Source organism: Bubalus bubalis, chromosome 24 (assembly GCF_019923935.1).
Source record: "Bubalus bubalis isolate 160015118507 breed Murrah chromosome 24, NDDB_SH_1, whole genome shotgun sequence".
Taxonomy (NCBI): Eukaryota; Metazoa; Chordata; class Mammalia; order Artiodactyla; family Bovidae; genus Bubalus; species Bubalus bubalis.
The window spans coordinates 3,710,439-3,725,383 of record NC_059180.1 but is presented as its reverse complement, the minus strand read 5'-3'; the positions used below and the strand labels follow the sequence as shown (position 1 = coordinate 3,725,383).

General features: G+C 46.9%; 1 protein-coding gene and 2 long non-coding RNA genes across 3 annotated transcripts; 1 reads left to right on the top strand and 2 right to left on the bottom strand.

Annotated features, from left to right (window-relative positions):
• Window positions 1-152: 152 nt before the first annotated feature.
• Window positions 153-5,747, bottom strand: LOC112581727. Its single transcript, XR_003106314.3, has 2 exons — window positions 5,611-5,747; window positions 153-866 (listed from the first exon to the last, which is right to left on the bottom strand). It is a non-coding gene; the product is annotated as an uncharacterized LOC112581727 (long non-coding RNA).
• A 6,290-nt stretch (window positions 5,748-12,037) lies between these two features.
• LOC123331622 lies at window positions 12,038-13,069 on the bottom strand. Its single transcript, XR_006548364.2, has 2 exons — window positions 12,950-13,069; window positions 12,038-12,531 (listed from the first exon to the last, which is right to left on the bottom strand). It is a non-coding gene; the product is annotated as an uncharacterized LOC123331622 (long non-coding RNA).
• Window positions 13,070-13,674: 605 nt separating this feature from the next.
• Window positions 13,675-14,652, top strand: LOC102402305 (olfactory receptor 10AC1-like). Its single transcript, XM_006044329.3, has one exon. It carries the CDS (start codon window positions 13,675-13,677, stop codon window positions 14,650-14,652), a length of 978 nt encoding a protein of 325 aa, XP_006044391.3.
• The last annotated feature ends 293 nt before the right edge of the window (window positions 14,653-14,945 follow it).

The window sequence follows — 14,945 nt, the reverse complement described above, 5'->3', positions numbered from 1 at the left end:
GACAAAGTTCCTACAGTCACAATGGAGATAAGGCTTAAGATGCCTGCAATAATCCACCCAATGATGCACTTAGATCGCCTAAGCCTAGTTTTCAACAATACAGGAAGAAATATAGAATCAGTCCAAGGCTCAATTAAGTTTACGGGAAGCCATAACTCAGATCTTTGTTTAACTAGCGCAATGCTAGCATTGTGATATGAAATGGTGTGATTAAGGCAGGTATACAATGCACATGCAGTACAATTGACAATCTTGGCTGATAAGTCAATATCAAAATGCCCTACAATAAACAAGTACGGAAGGTGAACACACGATTGAGTATAGCCAGTACTATTATATAGGAAGGTATAATTAGAAGGACGAAACACACCCACAGTCTCATAAACAGTAGCGAAGTGCTCTAAGGCTGCTGGAATTTTCCAAATGTGCCATTGCTCTGGCCCCACAATGGGGATGACAATCCTGGGTCGTGGGGGTGATAAGCCCCCGTTATACAATTCAGCAGTATGTCCTTATCAGTCCAGAAACTTGTCTTAGATTTATGAAAGCCTCCAATGCTTGATCTATTAAACCAGGAGCAATTATGATGTTCCTCCTGCTCTTCAGAACAGTTTACATTGCCAGAAACAGCTTATCTGGAGTCATAGGAGTTCCAGTACTCTTCAGTGTCTGCTCAGCCTGATGAGTCATGTTTTCACTTGAGCCCATGTTGGATAAGGATTCAGACGATGGCGTTTCCTCATTGGCTCCTCCAGGGTCATTGACGAGACCCTTTGCGTCAACTTCATCACTTCCCGAGGGAGTCCGGTCTTGGGGTCCTTCTCAGTAGTGGACATGGCGAAGGGGAACCCAGATTTCCTCTCCATCTGCAATGACAAGACCATAACCCTTGCCTAGGAGTCGTAAGATTCCTGGCAGCCACTGATTAAATTGCTTATACCATATTGGTGTATTGATTTCTAATTTGCTGTTTTTGTCTTCTGCAAAATGTCTATCTGCACGAGTATCAGAATTATTTTTTGTTAAGTTTAAAAAATTCAGGGAATAAAGAGTTAAAGATAATAGTAATTGAGGGTTCATGGGATAAGAAGTGTATCTCCTCTTCCATATTCCCCCTTTCTGTTTTAATAAATGAGTTTTAGGTGCGGTGGGCTCTTTCGATAATGGCTTGACCCTGAGGATTATAGGGTATTCCTGTAATGTGTGTTATGTTCCATTCTGATAAAAATGAATGAAACGAATGCAAGGTGAATGCAGGTCCATTGTCTGTTTTCAAGACAGAAGGAATCCCCATAACGGGGAAGGTGAGTAAGAGTGCAGAAATGGCGTGTTTGCTGGATTCTGAAGAAACAGGTACTGCCCAGATAAAGCCTGAAAATGTATCAACTGAGACAAAAAGCAAAGAAAACTTTCCTAAGGAACAGTGAGTGAAATCAGATTGCCAAAGGGAGTTAGGCTGTTGCCCTTGGGGATTAACTCCTGAAATCATAGTACGCAGGTGCAGAGGGGCGCAGACATCACAGGTTTTAATAATATGCCACGCTTCCGTGAGAGGAATATGGTATTTAGAGTGCAATCTGTTAGCATCGGTATGAAGATTAGCATGTTCGTCACTGGTAGATGTAAAAATGGGAGCTATGAGCCTGTCAACAGCATCATTTCCTGCGACCAGAAGGCCAGGTAAACCTGAATGAGCTCGTATATGTGCAATAAAGAAAGGTTCCATATGTGAACGAATTAAAGCTTGAGTCTGTGAAAAGAGAGTATATAATTCTTCATCTAGGTTGTATAAAAAGGCGGTAACAAAATCAGGAAAAAGGGAAGCAAGGTATTTGGAATCAGTATATACGTTGAAGGATAACGGTTGAAGCGACAAAAGAGCATATAAAGCATACAATTCAACTCTTTGTACTGAAGAATAGGTAGTGGGCAATTTCTCTTTGATATCAGGGCCGACAATCCCTGCTATGCCTTTCTTGTTGCCATCAATGAAATAGGTGGGTGCATTGGAAATAGGCTGGGATGCAATGATATTAGTTACAATGAATTTAGTACATTGTAGAAAGTCCCACGATTTTCCTTTCGGCAGATGAAATGAGATAACATTCTGAAAATCACTTAATGCCATTTGCATGGTCAGGTTATACTGTAAGGCATTTTGCAATTCCTTTTTTCTCAAGGGAACGTGTATTGCATATGGATCAAATCCAGTCAAAGTTTGTACACGGCTTCTTCCTGACAAAATTAAGTGCCCTATTTTCTCAATATAGGATACAATTTTTTTAGACTGTTTAGTGTGTAAATATACCCATTCTATTGGGCTATGTTGAGCTATAATTGCCGTGGGCGAATGTTCTGTGGGGAATATATATAAAGAAACTGGTTGATCATAATCTAGCCGAGTTGAAAAAGATTGTTGAATGCGTTTCTCCATTAAGGCCAGTTCTTCTTTGGCCTCTTTTGTTAGCTGCCTAGGGCTATTAGGGTCGGGAGATCCCTCTAAAATTTTAAATAGATTTTGTAAGGCATAGGTGGGGATGCCAACAGATGGCCATAGCCAATTAATATCTCCTAGCAATTTTTGAAAATCATTCAGCATGCATAGAGATTGCACAGAAATTTGAGTTTTTTGAGGTTTGATTTTAGATTCTTCCATAACATGTCCTAAATAATTAAAGGGTGCTTTCCACTGAATTTTATCTGGGGCTACAAGCGGGCCATGATTTTGAAAAGTAGTAGTAACTTCATTATATAAGTGTTGCAAACAGAATTCAGATTCCATAGAAAGAAGTATATCATCCATATAATGAATTATAAACGCAGTAGGATTTTGTCTCTAATGGGTTGTAATAAAACAGATATGAGATATTGGCAAATGGTAGGGGAGTTCATCATTCCCTGAGGTAGCACCTTCCATTGGAATCTTTTAACAGGAGCCATGTGATTTATAGAAGGAACTGAAAAGGCAAAATGTTTTCTATCTTTAGGGTGCAAAGGTATAGTAAAAAAGCAGTCTTGTAAGTCAATAACTACAGACCATCCTTTTGGTACCATAGTAGGGGAGGGCAATCCAGGTTGTAAGGGCCCCATAGGTGACATGGTATTATTAACATTTCTTAAACCTATTAACATTAGTCATTTTCCCGATTTCTTTTATATTACAAAAATAGGGGAATTCCATGGGGAAAATGAAGGTTCTATATGAGCCTTTTGTAATTGTTCATTAACTAATTGCGTAAGAGCTGCCAATTTTTCTTTATTTAGGGGCCATTGAGGTGTCCATACTGGGGTATCAGATTCCCAATCGAGGCGCAGCGTTGTTAACTCAATGGCCCCAATTAAAAAGGTTCATTTAAAGAAATTGTGGCTTTTGTTTGTTCAAGAAAATCCTGTCCCCATAAATTGATTGGGATATTAGTAACATATGGTTTAAGATGAGCTACAATTTGATCAGGGCCATACACTTGTAAATAGGATGCACTGACACAAGTTTGTGTGGCATCAGCTTCACCCACTCCTAATAGTCTAGAAGGAGCCATAACCTTACCCCAATCGAGGGGCCACTCTGCAGCTCTAATGATTGAAACGTCAGCTCCAGTATCTAACATGCCTGTGAAATTCTTTCCCTGTATGCGTAAAGTAAGCATGGGTTTCTGATGTTCCTTTAATAAGGTGGATAGTGCAGCAGTAAGGTTGGTACTGCCAAAGCCTCCCTGCCGAATTTTATCAGATGCCTTCATTGGTTTAACATATGGCAAAAGTAATAATTGTGCAAAACGTTCCCCTTTTTGTAAGTATGCATTTCCCGTTTTCACAACATTTACCATAACATGTATTTCCCCTTCATAATCTTCATCCACAACACCGGTCAAAACCATTAAACCTCTCATCGTGCAGCTACTACGTCCCAAAATCAGTCCCACTGTCCCGGGTGGAATCGGGCCATAATATCCAGTGGGCATTTTGTGGGGGGTGTATAATTCTATTAGTTCGCTATCATAAGGACTAGGTATATCAGTGCGAGCACTCTTAGATGTAGCTGCTTGTAGCGTCATAACGCGAGGTCCTCCTTTTGTAGCGGGGCTAGAGGACGGCCCCTTTATCAGTTTCCCTGTTGTTTTTGCTGTGCACCGGGGTTCAAAGTGTTTCTATCCTTATCAAATTTAGAATGACATTCATTCAGCCAATGAAACCCCCTTTTACATCTTGGACATACTCCTGGGGGTCTCTTCCTATTAGAAGTAGTATTATTTTTTCCGGCCTGTGTTGGCAGGCGACATTGTTTTTTCATATGGCCGGGCTTCCCACAGTTAAAACATTTGGTATTAGCAGCCTTTTGTACATTAAAGGTTTCCAATGCTGCCAATTTTGCTCTATGGGACATAGACCCGATGTCCCTACATGCTTTCAAATATTCCATAAGAGAGCCAGTCTCTCAAATAGGTCTGAGCATGGATCGACATTCCTCATTAGCATTTTCAAAAGCAAGTTGTTTTAAAATAATATTTTGTAAAGTCACATCCTTAATAGATTTCTCAATTGCATCCTTTAATTTTCCTATAAATTGAGACTATTCCTCTTCATGTCCTTGAATAATCTTAACAAATGAACCATCAGAGTTAGTGCTATCAACCTTTGCTTATGCCCTGCAGGCAGTTTCTTTAATGAAATGTAACATCTAAGGGGTAATATTAGCTAGTTGCGCAATCATATCGTCCATGGCTCTTGTTCCAGTGAGTATATCATAGGTTAAACTGGCAGGGTTACCATGAGATTGCTTGTCAATCATCAGCTGTCGGGCCTCATCATTAACCCACATTTGCCATTGCAGTAATTGTTGAGGATTTAAAACCATCTTTGCTACTTGAAAAAAATCATATAGCATCCAACGGTCAGCCCATCCTCTGAGAAATTCTATACAGTAAGGAGAAGTAGGTCCATACAGAGTACATGCTTTCTTAAAGCTAGACAACATGCCAAAATCTAGATTAGCCCAAGTATTTTGGTCTTGGGCAGGTTGATTAAATTGCACTGGGAAAGCTAAAGCGCAAGCAGGCATGTCCCGAGGAGGAGTGAAATGATTAGTATGAGCAAAGTTAGCAATTGCTGTTACAGGCGGAGCAGAAAGAAAAACCTTAGATTTGGGCTGTCCGTTGAATGAAATGACCTCCGTTCCAAGTGGCTTCAGTTTTGACATATCCTGTATATATATGTCTCTAAGTTGTTTTTCTAAGGATTGTGTCTGATTGAGCATAACATTCTTATATTTCAAAGCACCTTGCATATCTTCTTCCTTAAGCTCATATGCATGTAAAGATCGAATAGTTTTTACTTCCAAATCAACGTTATGCCCTTCAATTTGTTCTATGATAGCCCGTATGAGTGACCATGTAACCCTTGCCGATATGCTCGCAAAATATTATTTTTAACCCTTTTCCATACATCAAGATCAAGCGTCCCCTCCTCCGGGAACCATGGTTTATGTTCCACTAGTATATGATAGCAGTCATTCAACTGATCTCTTGAAACATTAACACCGTTTTGTTTCAAAAAATGACGCATTATAGAAATGAAAGGAAATTTACTGCTATGTTGTCCCATCCTGCTTACCTCTTTCTGCAGGGGCTCGTCGCTTTGTTCAGCCTTCCTCTCAAGTCCCTGTTCGGGCGCCCCTTGTTGGGGTTTTTCTCCCCGGGACTTGGAAGTGACGAACCTGAATGAAGGACACTTGGACAGTCTCTTGCAAGGACTGACAAGTTTATTTCTGCAGTCAAGCTTTTTTATAGGAGCAGGAACAAAGAGCTCAAAGTATGCGGCCAGCAGAGTGCATACGGAGTTAACAAATAATCAGTAGAACCATTTCAAGGACAGCGCGCTCTAAATGACTCATGGGCTTCTCCCACAACCCGCTCTCACAAGTAACATCCCTACTTATTATTAACTCTTGGCGCCGAGCATAACCAAAGGCAGGAGATGTCTTTCTGTCTGTAGTGCAAAGCCGCGTACTTCTGGCCCTTCGCCATTTTCCCAAGGACCTTCTCCTTTTACGGCTATTTTGCACTACGCTTCCCAACATTGTATACCCTTTGAAATTTGAGCCAAGTATTTTGTATTTTTAAAAAGAAGTAAAATTAACCCTTAGTTACAAAAATAGGTAGCAACATGGGAAATGTATGTAACTCAGTGTTAATTGGGAACAGCAGGATAGAAGACCATGTATTCTGCAATGCTATGATTTTCTGTGTAAGTGGGCAGAAGAACACAAGAAGTCTGTGTAGCTGGATTTTGCTGTCCAGAGCTTCTGTTGCTGAACATGGGATGGTGGTGGTGATGCTCAGGAATTGGTTAAGGATGAAAATGTCTACCCCCACCAGTTACACCAGTCAGCCCATCCTGAGATCTTCAGTCTCCTGGCCGCCCCTTGGTTCAAACTTTGGGGAAACATGGAGGGAGCAGGAACCTCCCTCTCTTCTCTCCAGGGAGCCACCTGCCAAGCTGCTTTGGGCTGTTCATCCCCCCGGGTTCAAGTTTACCCCCAGCTCTTGCAGCAGACAGTCTCTTGATCGCATCAGGGTGGTGGCTTCCTGTCCCCTTGGCCCAACAGTTTCAGCCTCTCTCAGGACTACCCCTGTTCCAGGTCCCAATTCCCTCTCCAGCCTTCTGAGACCATCAGGCTCCTTAGGTGCCCCAGCAGGCGGAGAAGATCACTAACGAGGCCCTGGGGCTTTGGATCCAGCCAGACCCTTAAGTGGGCCCTGGGAAATCTATTAAGCATTCCTTTTCTTGTTGAGAGTCCCTGGGAATAGAAGTTGGATGATGATGAGCGAAGAGGGAAAATGAGGAGGTGGAGGCGGTAGGTGCCTCACTTCCTAAAAAACCCCTCTACAGTCTCTGCTGCTACCCCATCATTTTTATTTGCAGAGGAGCTGCTGTTTGATCCTGGCCTTGAATGAGTAGATTTCCAGGTGGGGAAAGGATATTCTGACACGGAGAAGGATGCATGAGGTCAGGGAGGTCGGACTGGCCGGGGCACGTGCAGGTGGCTGGTGGGGAACTTGTGAATAAGGGGCAGGGACAAAGGATGGTGGAAAGGAAGCCAGAAAGTTGTGCTGGGTCCACGTTGTGATGGTTGGAACTTGTGCTTCTTCCACCCAGAATTTGAGCCACTTTCTGCATGACCCCAACTAGATCGCTCCCTCTGTCAGGAGTCATGGCTAAGATCATGGCTAAGGATCAGAGGGTGGGCCATACACCCAGCCAGCCAAGGAGCTAAGGATTGAATGCAGCCGGAATTTGGGGTCTGGGCTTCCCCTCTAGATCAGTCTCCACATTCTGGTCTCTTCTCCTGGGATGCCAGGGAAGGGGGCACGTCATGGGTGCAGGTGGTGGGGACCGAGTGCCAAGCTCATGCTAGAATTCACCACCTGAAATCCATGCTTGCAGTGGAGAGAAAACCCTGATGGGGGTGGTGAGGAGGTGAATCTGAGGTCCAGAAAGCTGGGGATGTAGGAGGTTCTCTGTCTCTCCCTGTCTCTGGCTCTGTCTTGGTCTCTGTCTCCCTCTTTTCTTCTCAATCTGTCTCTGGCTCTGTCTCCCTCTGTGTCTGTCTCTGCATCTCTCTTTTTCTCCCCTCTCTCTGTCTCTTCCCATTTTTTTCCTCTTTGTCTCTGTTTCTCCATCTCTCCCTCTCTTTTTCTCTGCTCGATCTCTCTTAGCATCTCTCCCTTCCTCTGTCTCTCTCTGTGTGTCTCCTCCCATCACTCCTTCTTTTTCTCTCCTTTCTGTCTCTCTCTGACTCTCCCCTTCTCTTTCTCTCTGCTCCATCTCTCTCTGTAAGCCCAGAGCCTGGTGAACACCCTGAGCTGGGGACATGGCCGAGCGACACATTTTCACCTGTCACCCATCTGTGGCCCCTCGGCAGGTGCAGCCCTGCCCATTTTTGGTCTTGCATCTCACTCTGCGGCTGCCTCTTAGCCTCTGGGTCTGCTGTTTTCTTCCTCCTTCCGTGCCTTTCTATTTCCCCTCGTTGGGCAGGATGGGGGACAGGTGAGAGCCCCAGAGAAGAGTAGGTGCCCCCATTGAAGAGCACAGACTGCAATCAGCCAGCCCCGGGGGACAGATCCTGATTCCAGAGGACACTGTGTGACCCCCTTCAGCAGCTCAGTGTCTGTGAGTCTCAGCCTCCTCCCCTGTATATAAGCAGTAATGATGATGATTACGGCTCCATGGTGGTCTCGAGAATATTAAACGGTGCACACTGAGCACTGAGGATACAGCCTGCCCCTCATGAGGACTCAACAAATAGCAGTAACATTGCCCCCACAGTGGTGACTTCAATGCTGTCCCTCACGCCCATCTGTGTTTGCAGGGAATGGTGTAGGGGGGAGGGGGCAATGCCAGTGAAGAGTCAGGTAGGGTCAGGGTCTCTGGACAACTTCCCAGGAGATGGTGGAGGAAGAGCTGGGGCCAGGGAGTGGGGAAGAGAGGCCCGGGCCCCAGCTTGCCAGCTTTTTCCGCCTCAGAATCAGAATCAGAGCAGACGGCAGAGGCAATGCTGACCAACCCACGGCACGCGCTGCTGCCCCAGTCCACAAGCGGCCTCTCCTCTCTCCACGGCTTACCCCACCTCTCCAGGTAACTCCCCATCCAGAGCGCTTCAGCAGGGCTGAACGTGCCAGATATGCAGGCAGCAGGAAGCAAATGACAGGACGAAGCTTGTCTTGATGTTCTGGTATTTTTTCCAATGCCACCTGCTATGGCAGGGGCTGCTGTGCCATACACTTGCCATCCATCATGAAAACCATTCTCTGGGGTTGGGGAAGGCTGCTGGGGCTCCCAGAGGCTCAAAACTCTCTCTGGGCTTTCTCCACCAGCGAGACGAGAAGCCTGGTGTGTGTCCTCACACCATCCTGGCTTCAAGAGGACAAAGGAACTAGACCCTGATACTTGGGGGTACTCGGGCCACAGAGAAAAGATGTGACTTGGGCAGCATCACAGAGAGGACTAGAAAGCAGACCTCCTTCCTCTCCCCGCTACACCCCTGTTATCTGAGCACCGCCCCCCAGAATTGAATGATGAGGCAGAACACGTCCAAAAAGGCATGGCACATAAGTGTGCAAATGGACACACAAACACACGGGTGTAGCTAAGTAAAGCTATATTGATGAGTACACTGGCCTCAGGCCCCTCTAAGATCCATAAATGGACATTACTATGTTTCCTTTACTGATCCTAAATTAGACTGACCTCTTACAACTTCTTTATGGATTCCTAAAACATCAAAATATCTTTCAAAAAATGGCTCTGCTTGGGAGTAAAAGCATAAGCACATACTCATCTTTTGATAGAACCATATAGTATCAGAACAGGAAGGAACTTTCAAGGCCATCTGGTCCAACTGTGTTATGTTAGGGGTGAGGAAACAGACAAGGACATGTTGTGACCAGCTTAGTGGATGGTCACGGATTTCATGGTTCACAGCGTGCTGGCTGTTGGTCTGGATTCTATAAAGTAACCTCAGGCAGGAGGAGAGGAAACACTGGTTAGATATGAAGAGACATCTCAGGGATGCTGGAGTGTCCACATCAGGATCAGCCTGACTGGGTGGTTTGATGTGTGTCAACGGATGTCTGCTGTGCTGTTAACGTACTTAATTGCCTTGGAGCAGTGATTGGACCCAGCCAGGTAGGGCTCCTTGGGAAAGGTGAGCTTGAATTGGCCTTCAAAGAGGTGACACTTTAAGAACTGGGAGTGTATGGAGAGAGAAGAGGGGAGGAAGAGTGTGTCTCTTGTTGAGATGGCAGGACAGTTGAGTTCAGTTCAGTCATTCAGTCGTGTCCGACTCTTTGCAACCCCATGGACTGCAGCATACCAGGCTTCCCTGTCCATAACCAACTCTCAGAGCTTACTCAAACCCATGTCCATTGAGTCGGTGATGCCATCCAACCATCTCATCCTCTGTCGTCCCCTTCTCCTCCTGCTTTCAATCTTTCTAAGCATCAGGGTCTTTTCAAATGAGTTAGTCCTTGCATCAGGTGGCCAAAGTATTGGATTTCAGCTTCAGCATCTGTCCTTCCAATGAAAATTCAGGACTGATTTCCTTTAGGATGGACTGGTTGGATCTCTTTGCAGTCCAGGGGACTCTCAAGAGTCTTCTCCAACACCACAGTTCAAAAGCATCAATTCTTTGGCGCTCAGCTTCCTTTATAGTCCAACTTTCATATCCATACTTGACTACTGGAAAAACCATAGCTTTGACTAGATGGACCTTTGCTTTTTAATATGCTGTCTAGATTGGTCATAGCTTTTCTTCCAAGGAGCAAGCGTCTTTTAATTTCATGGCTGCAGTCACCATCTGCAGTGATTTTGGAGCCCCCAAAAATAAAGTGTCTCATCGTTCTCATTGTTTCCTAGAGAGTTTTGCCCAGAGGATGCACTGGTCATAGCAAACACCCTCTTTCAACAACACAAGAGGAGACTCTACACATGGACATCACCAGATGGTTAATACCTAAATCAGATTGATTATATTCTTCACAGCTGAAGATGGAAAGACTCTATAAAGTCAGCAAAAACAAGACCAGGAGCTGACTGTGGCTCAGATCATGAACTCCTTATTGCCAGATTCAGACAAATTGAAGAAAGTAGGGAAAACCACTAGGCCATTCAGGTATGACCTAAATCAAATCCCTTATGATTATACAGTGAAAGTGACAAATAGATTCAAGGGATTAGATCTGATAGACAGAGTGCCCGGAGATTCATAACATTGTACAGGAGGCATGGATCAAGACCATCCCCAAGAAAAAGAAATACAAAAAAGGCAAAATGAGAAGGCCTTACAAATAGCTGAGAAAAGAAGAGAAGTGAAAGGCAAAGGAAAAAAGGAAAGATATACCCATTTGAATGCAGAGTTCCAAAGAATATCAAGGAGAGATAAGAAAGCCTTTTTCAGTGATCAATGCAAAGAAATAGAGGAAAACAAGAGTGGGAAGACTAGAGACCTCTTCAAGAAAATTAGAGATACCAAGGGAACATTTCATGCAAAGATGGGCACAATAAAGGACAGAAATGGTATGGACCTAACAGAAGCAGAAGATATAAGAAGAGGTGGCAAGAATACACAGAAGAACTGTACAAAAAAAGATCTGCATGACCCAGATAACTGCAATGGTGTGATCACTCACCTAGAGCCAGACATCCTGGAAGGTGAAGTCAAGTGGGCCTTAGGAAGCATCACTACGAACAAAGCTAATGGAGGTGATGGAATTCCAGCTGAGCTATTTCAGATGGCAGAACTGACCCTTTTTTAAAAAAAAAAAAATGGGTTATAGTTGCTTTAACATGTTGTGTTAGTTTCTGCTGTACAGCAAAATGAACCAGTTATACATATACATATATCCATACTTTTTTGGATTTCCTTCTCATTTAGATCACCACAGAGCACTGACTAGAATTCCCTGTGCTATACAGTAGGTTCTCATTAGTTTTTTATTTTATACATATTAGTGTATATATGTCAATCCAAATCTCTCAAGTCAACCCACCTCCCTTACCCTCTTAGCATCCATACATTTGTTCTCTACATCTGTGTCTCTATTTCTTGCAAACAGGTTCATCTGTACCATTTTTCTAGATCCCACATATATGCATTTTTGTTTGTTTTATGCATTAATGGTTGTTTTTCTGACTTGACCTTTGGTACCGGGATGGGGAGATGAACAATGATTCTAGTAGGTTTTTGGGGGGCGTGGGGGCATTGCCCTGATGAAGAGATGACTCATTGGGAAAGATCCTGATGCTGGGAAAGATTGAAGGCAAAAGGACAAGAGGGTGGCAGAGGATAAGATGGTCAGATAGCATCACCAACTCATCAGTGGACCAAATTCATCAATGGACGTGAAAGTGAACAAACTCCAGGAGACAGTGTAGGACAGGGAATCCTGGCGTGCTGCAGTCCACAGGGTCACAAAGAGCTGGACACGACTTAGCAACTGAACAACAATAACAACATTGACCTTGAAGATGATTGACTGCATGGACCCCACCTAAGATTAACCACAACGTGGATTTCAAATGGCCAGGAGCATTTGCAGAGAGGAGGCCACAGAAGTTGGGGCAAATGGGTGTTGTGAAAAGGGTGGAGACTCTGACTCTCTCTGTCAGAAACCCAGGTTAGGGACGTGGTAGGGACACAGAAGCAAATGTGTGGGAGAAATGAGGCTTGAGTAACTAACTCCATCACTTAACAATTGTTCGGCCCAGCAACAAGGACAACTTGAATCTTTGGTTCCAGGAGGCTGAATTGAGTGGTGTTGCCATAACAGCCGTGGAATGAGAGGATGACACCAAGCCTGCCTGGGGGCCAGGAGTCTTCACCCACGTGAGACGTGACTTGTGAGTTCCTCCTTGAAGGAAGAATGGAACCTCCCATCTTTTTTAGGAAGATGATGCCAGGACTCCAGGGCATCCTGAATGAGCAAGACGTGAAGCTGGATGGCACACTGTGCTGAGGACTTTGTGGACTTAAACCTGAAGGTAAGAAGGGAGAGTTGGTATCCATCCTTTCAAAGGGTCATTCCCATTGATGGTGCAAAAAAGTGGTTAGAAAGACGCAGCCAGGAGCAGGAGGGCCAGGCAGGCTCCATTGGGATCATTCAAGGGAGAGAAAACAGGAGTCTGGGGAGAAAAGATTCTGGAGGCTCTCAGTAGTGCTCAGCAGGGCATGATGCCCTGTTGTACTTGAAGGAGCAGGAGAGGGAATTCACTGGCTATGCCTTCCTGGTTTCCAGTTTCAGTGCTGGACCAGCTGCATCCACAGAAGGAGAGGGAGTTTGGGTCTGAAGTAATGCAGTGAGTTCAGGACTGGTTGGGTTGGAAGTGCTGGTGGAATGCCTAGGGCCTGACGCTAAGAGAAGGGAGTGGATCGTAAGAGAGATCGGGGACTCACTCAAGTCAGAGAACAGGATGCTGTCGCTCAGGAAGGCTCATCACAGTGCAGAGGGGACGGGCCATCTTCCCTGCCTGTTTTTTTCCCTGTAACTGCATCAGAGGGAAACAGGCCCGGGGCTACCAGGTGTTTGTCCTGAGTCCTGCCAAGAGAAAGGAATGGAAAATAAAGACAACAGAACACAGAGGCTGTGGCAGGTCAGAGAGGAGGACATGAGTCTTATCAGCAGGGATCTAGGAGCTGTGACCTCATGTAAGGGCGGAAGGTGGGGCCTCTGAGAATCGGAGACTTTAATGCTGCTCAGGGTCAGCCGGTAGAAACGGGGGCCGCTTCAGTCTTCTGGTCCAGGGTTCAGCCCCACCATATGAGTTGTCATCACCATAGGCTGGAACCCGGGAGGCTGGCCCCGGGTACAGGTGGTGTGGGGTTTAGAAGTCTGGATAGAACCAGAGGGCAGTGGGCAGGTGTGAAGGAGACCCCTGGGTGCATGGAAATGCAGTGGGGCGCAGGAGGCCAGAAGGGAGGGTGGATCGTGGCTCCAAGTGTCTTGACTTCCTGGAGGACGTTGGGCTGCAGGAAATGAGATGGGAAACACTGGGTTGGGGAGAAAGCGCTGCATCCCTAGGGTGGGTGCAGGAAGGGGAAGCAATGGATGGGCCAGGGAAGGCAGTGAGACAAACCAAGGAGAAGAGAAGGCCCCACTGCTTCTTGCCCAGGTTCCGATGATGAGCCACTGGCCTGAGTCCAACTGGAGCGCCCCATGGGAGTTCGTGATCCTGGGCTTCTCGGGGTGGCCCCCAGAGCTCCGGGCGCTGCTCTTTGCCCTCCTCCTGCCACTGTATCTGGCCACACTGACGGGGAACCTGCTGATCGTGGGCCTGGCCGTGGTGGACGCCGCCCTGCACACCCCCATGTACTTCTTCCTGGGGGCCCTGTCTGCCGTGGAGGTGGCCTATACACTGGTGCTGAGCCCACCCATGCTGGCCGGCTTCCTCCTGCCGCCCGGGGGCCAGGCGGTGGGCCTCTGCACCTGCGCTGCCCAGATGGGCCTCTTCGTGGCACTGGGGGGCTCCGAGTGCCTGCTGCTGGCAGCCATGGCCCTGGACCGCTACCTGGCCATCTGTCAGCCCCTCTACTACCCCCAGCTCATGACCACGGGGCTCTGCTGGTGCCTCCTGGCCTGCTGTGGCCTGGGGGGCTCTCTCCTGGCCTTGGGCCTCACCACAGCCATATTCCAGCTGCCCTTCTGCCACGGGGGCCTGGTCAACCACGTCTTCTGTGACCTCCCCGCGGTCTTGGTGCTGGCCTGCGGGGACCGGGACCTGCAGGAGCGCGCCCTGCTGGCGGCCTGCCTGCTGCTGCTGGTGCTGCCGCTGGCCCTCATCCTGCTCTCCTACACCCGGGTGCTGGCGGTCATCCTCGGGGCTGGCGGGGCCACAGGCCGCCGCAAGGCCTTCAGCACCGTGGCGTCCCATCTGACGGTGGCCGTGCTGCACTACGGCTGTGCCACGGCCATGTACGCCCGGCCCCTGCGCAGCCGCTCCCTGGAGGAGGACAAGCTAGTCTCGCTCATCTACATCAACCTCACCCCCCTGCTCTACCCGGCCATCTACACACTGCGGAACCGCGATGTGCAGGGAGCACTGTGGCGGGCCGTGGGCCCCAGGATGCCAGGTGCTGCCCACCAGGTCAATGTCACCTAATGCTGATGCCAGGAGGGGTCTCTTCTGAAATCCCCTCTCCTGGATGGAAACCTCACATTCCAGAACCATCTATGATTCCCCAAGGCCCACTAGACACAACCTGGAGGCAGCAGACAAGGACCCCAAAAGCAGGCTCCAGCCCAGTTCTTCTGCTTCTATGGACATTTTGAGTGGATAGATCTCTCTGAGGGGGTACAGACCTGTGCACTATAGGGCCCTCAATGGCATTCTTTGTCTCTACCCACATGGCACACAGCACTCCCCTACCCAAGATGTGATGATCCAAAGTGTCG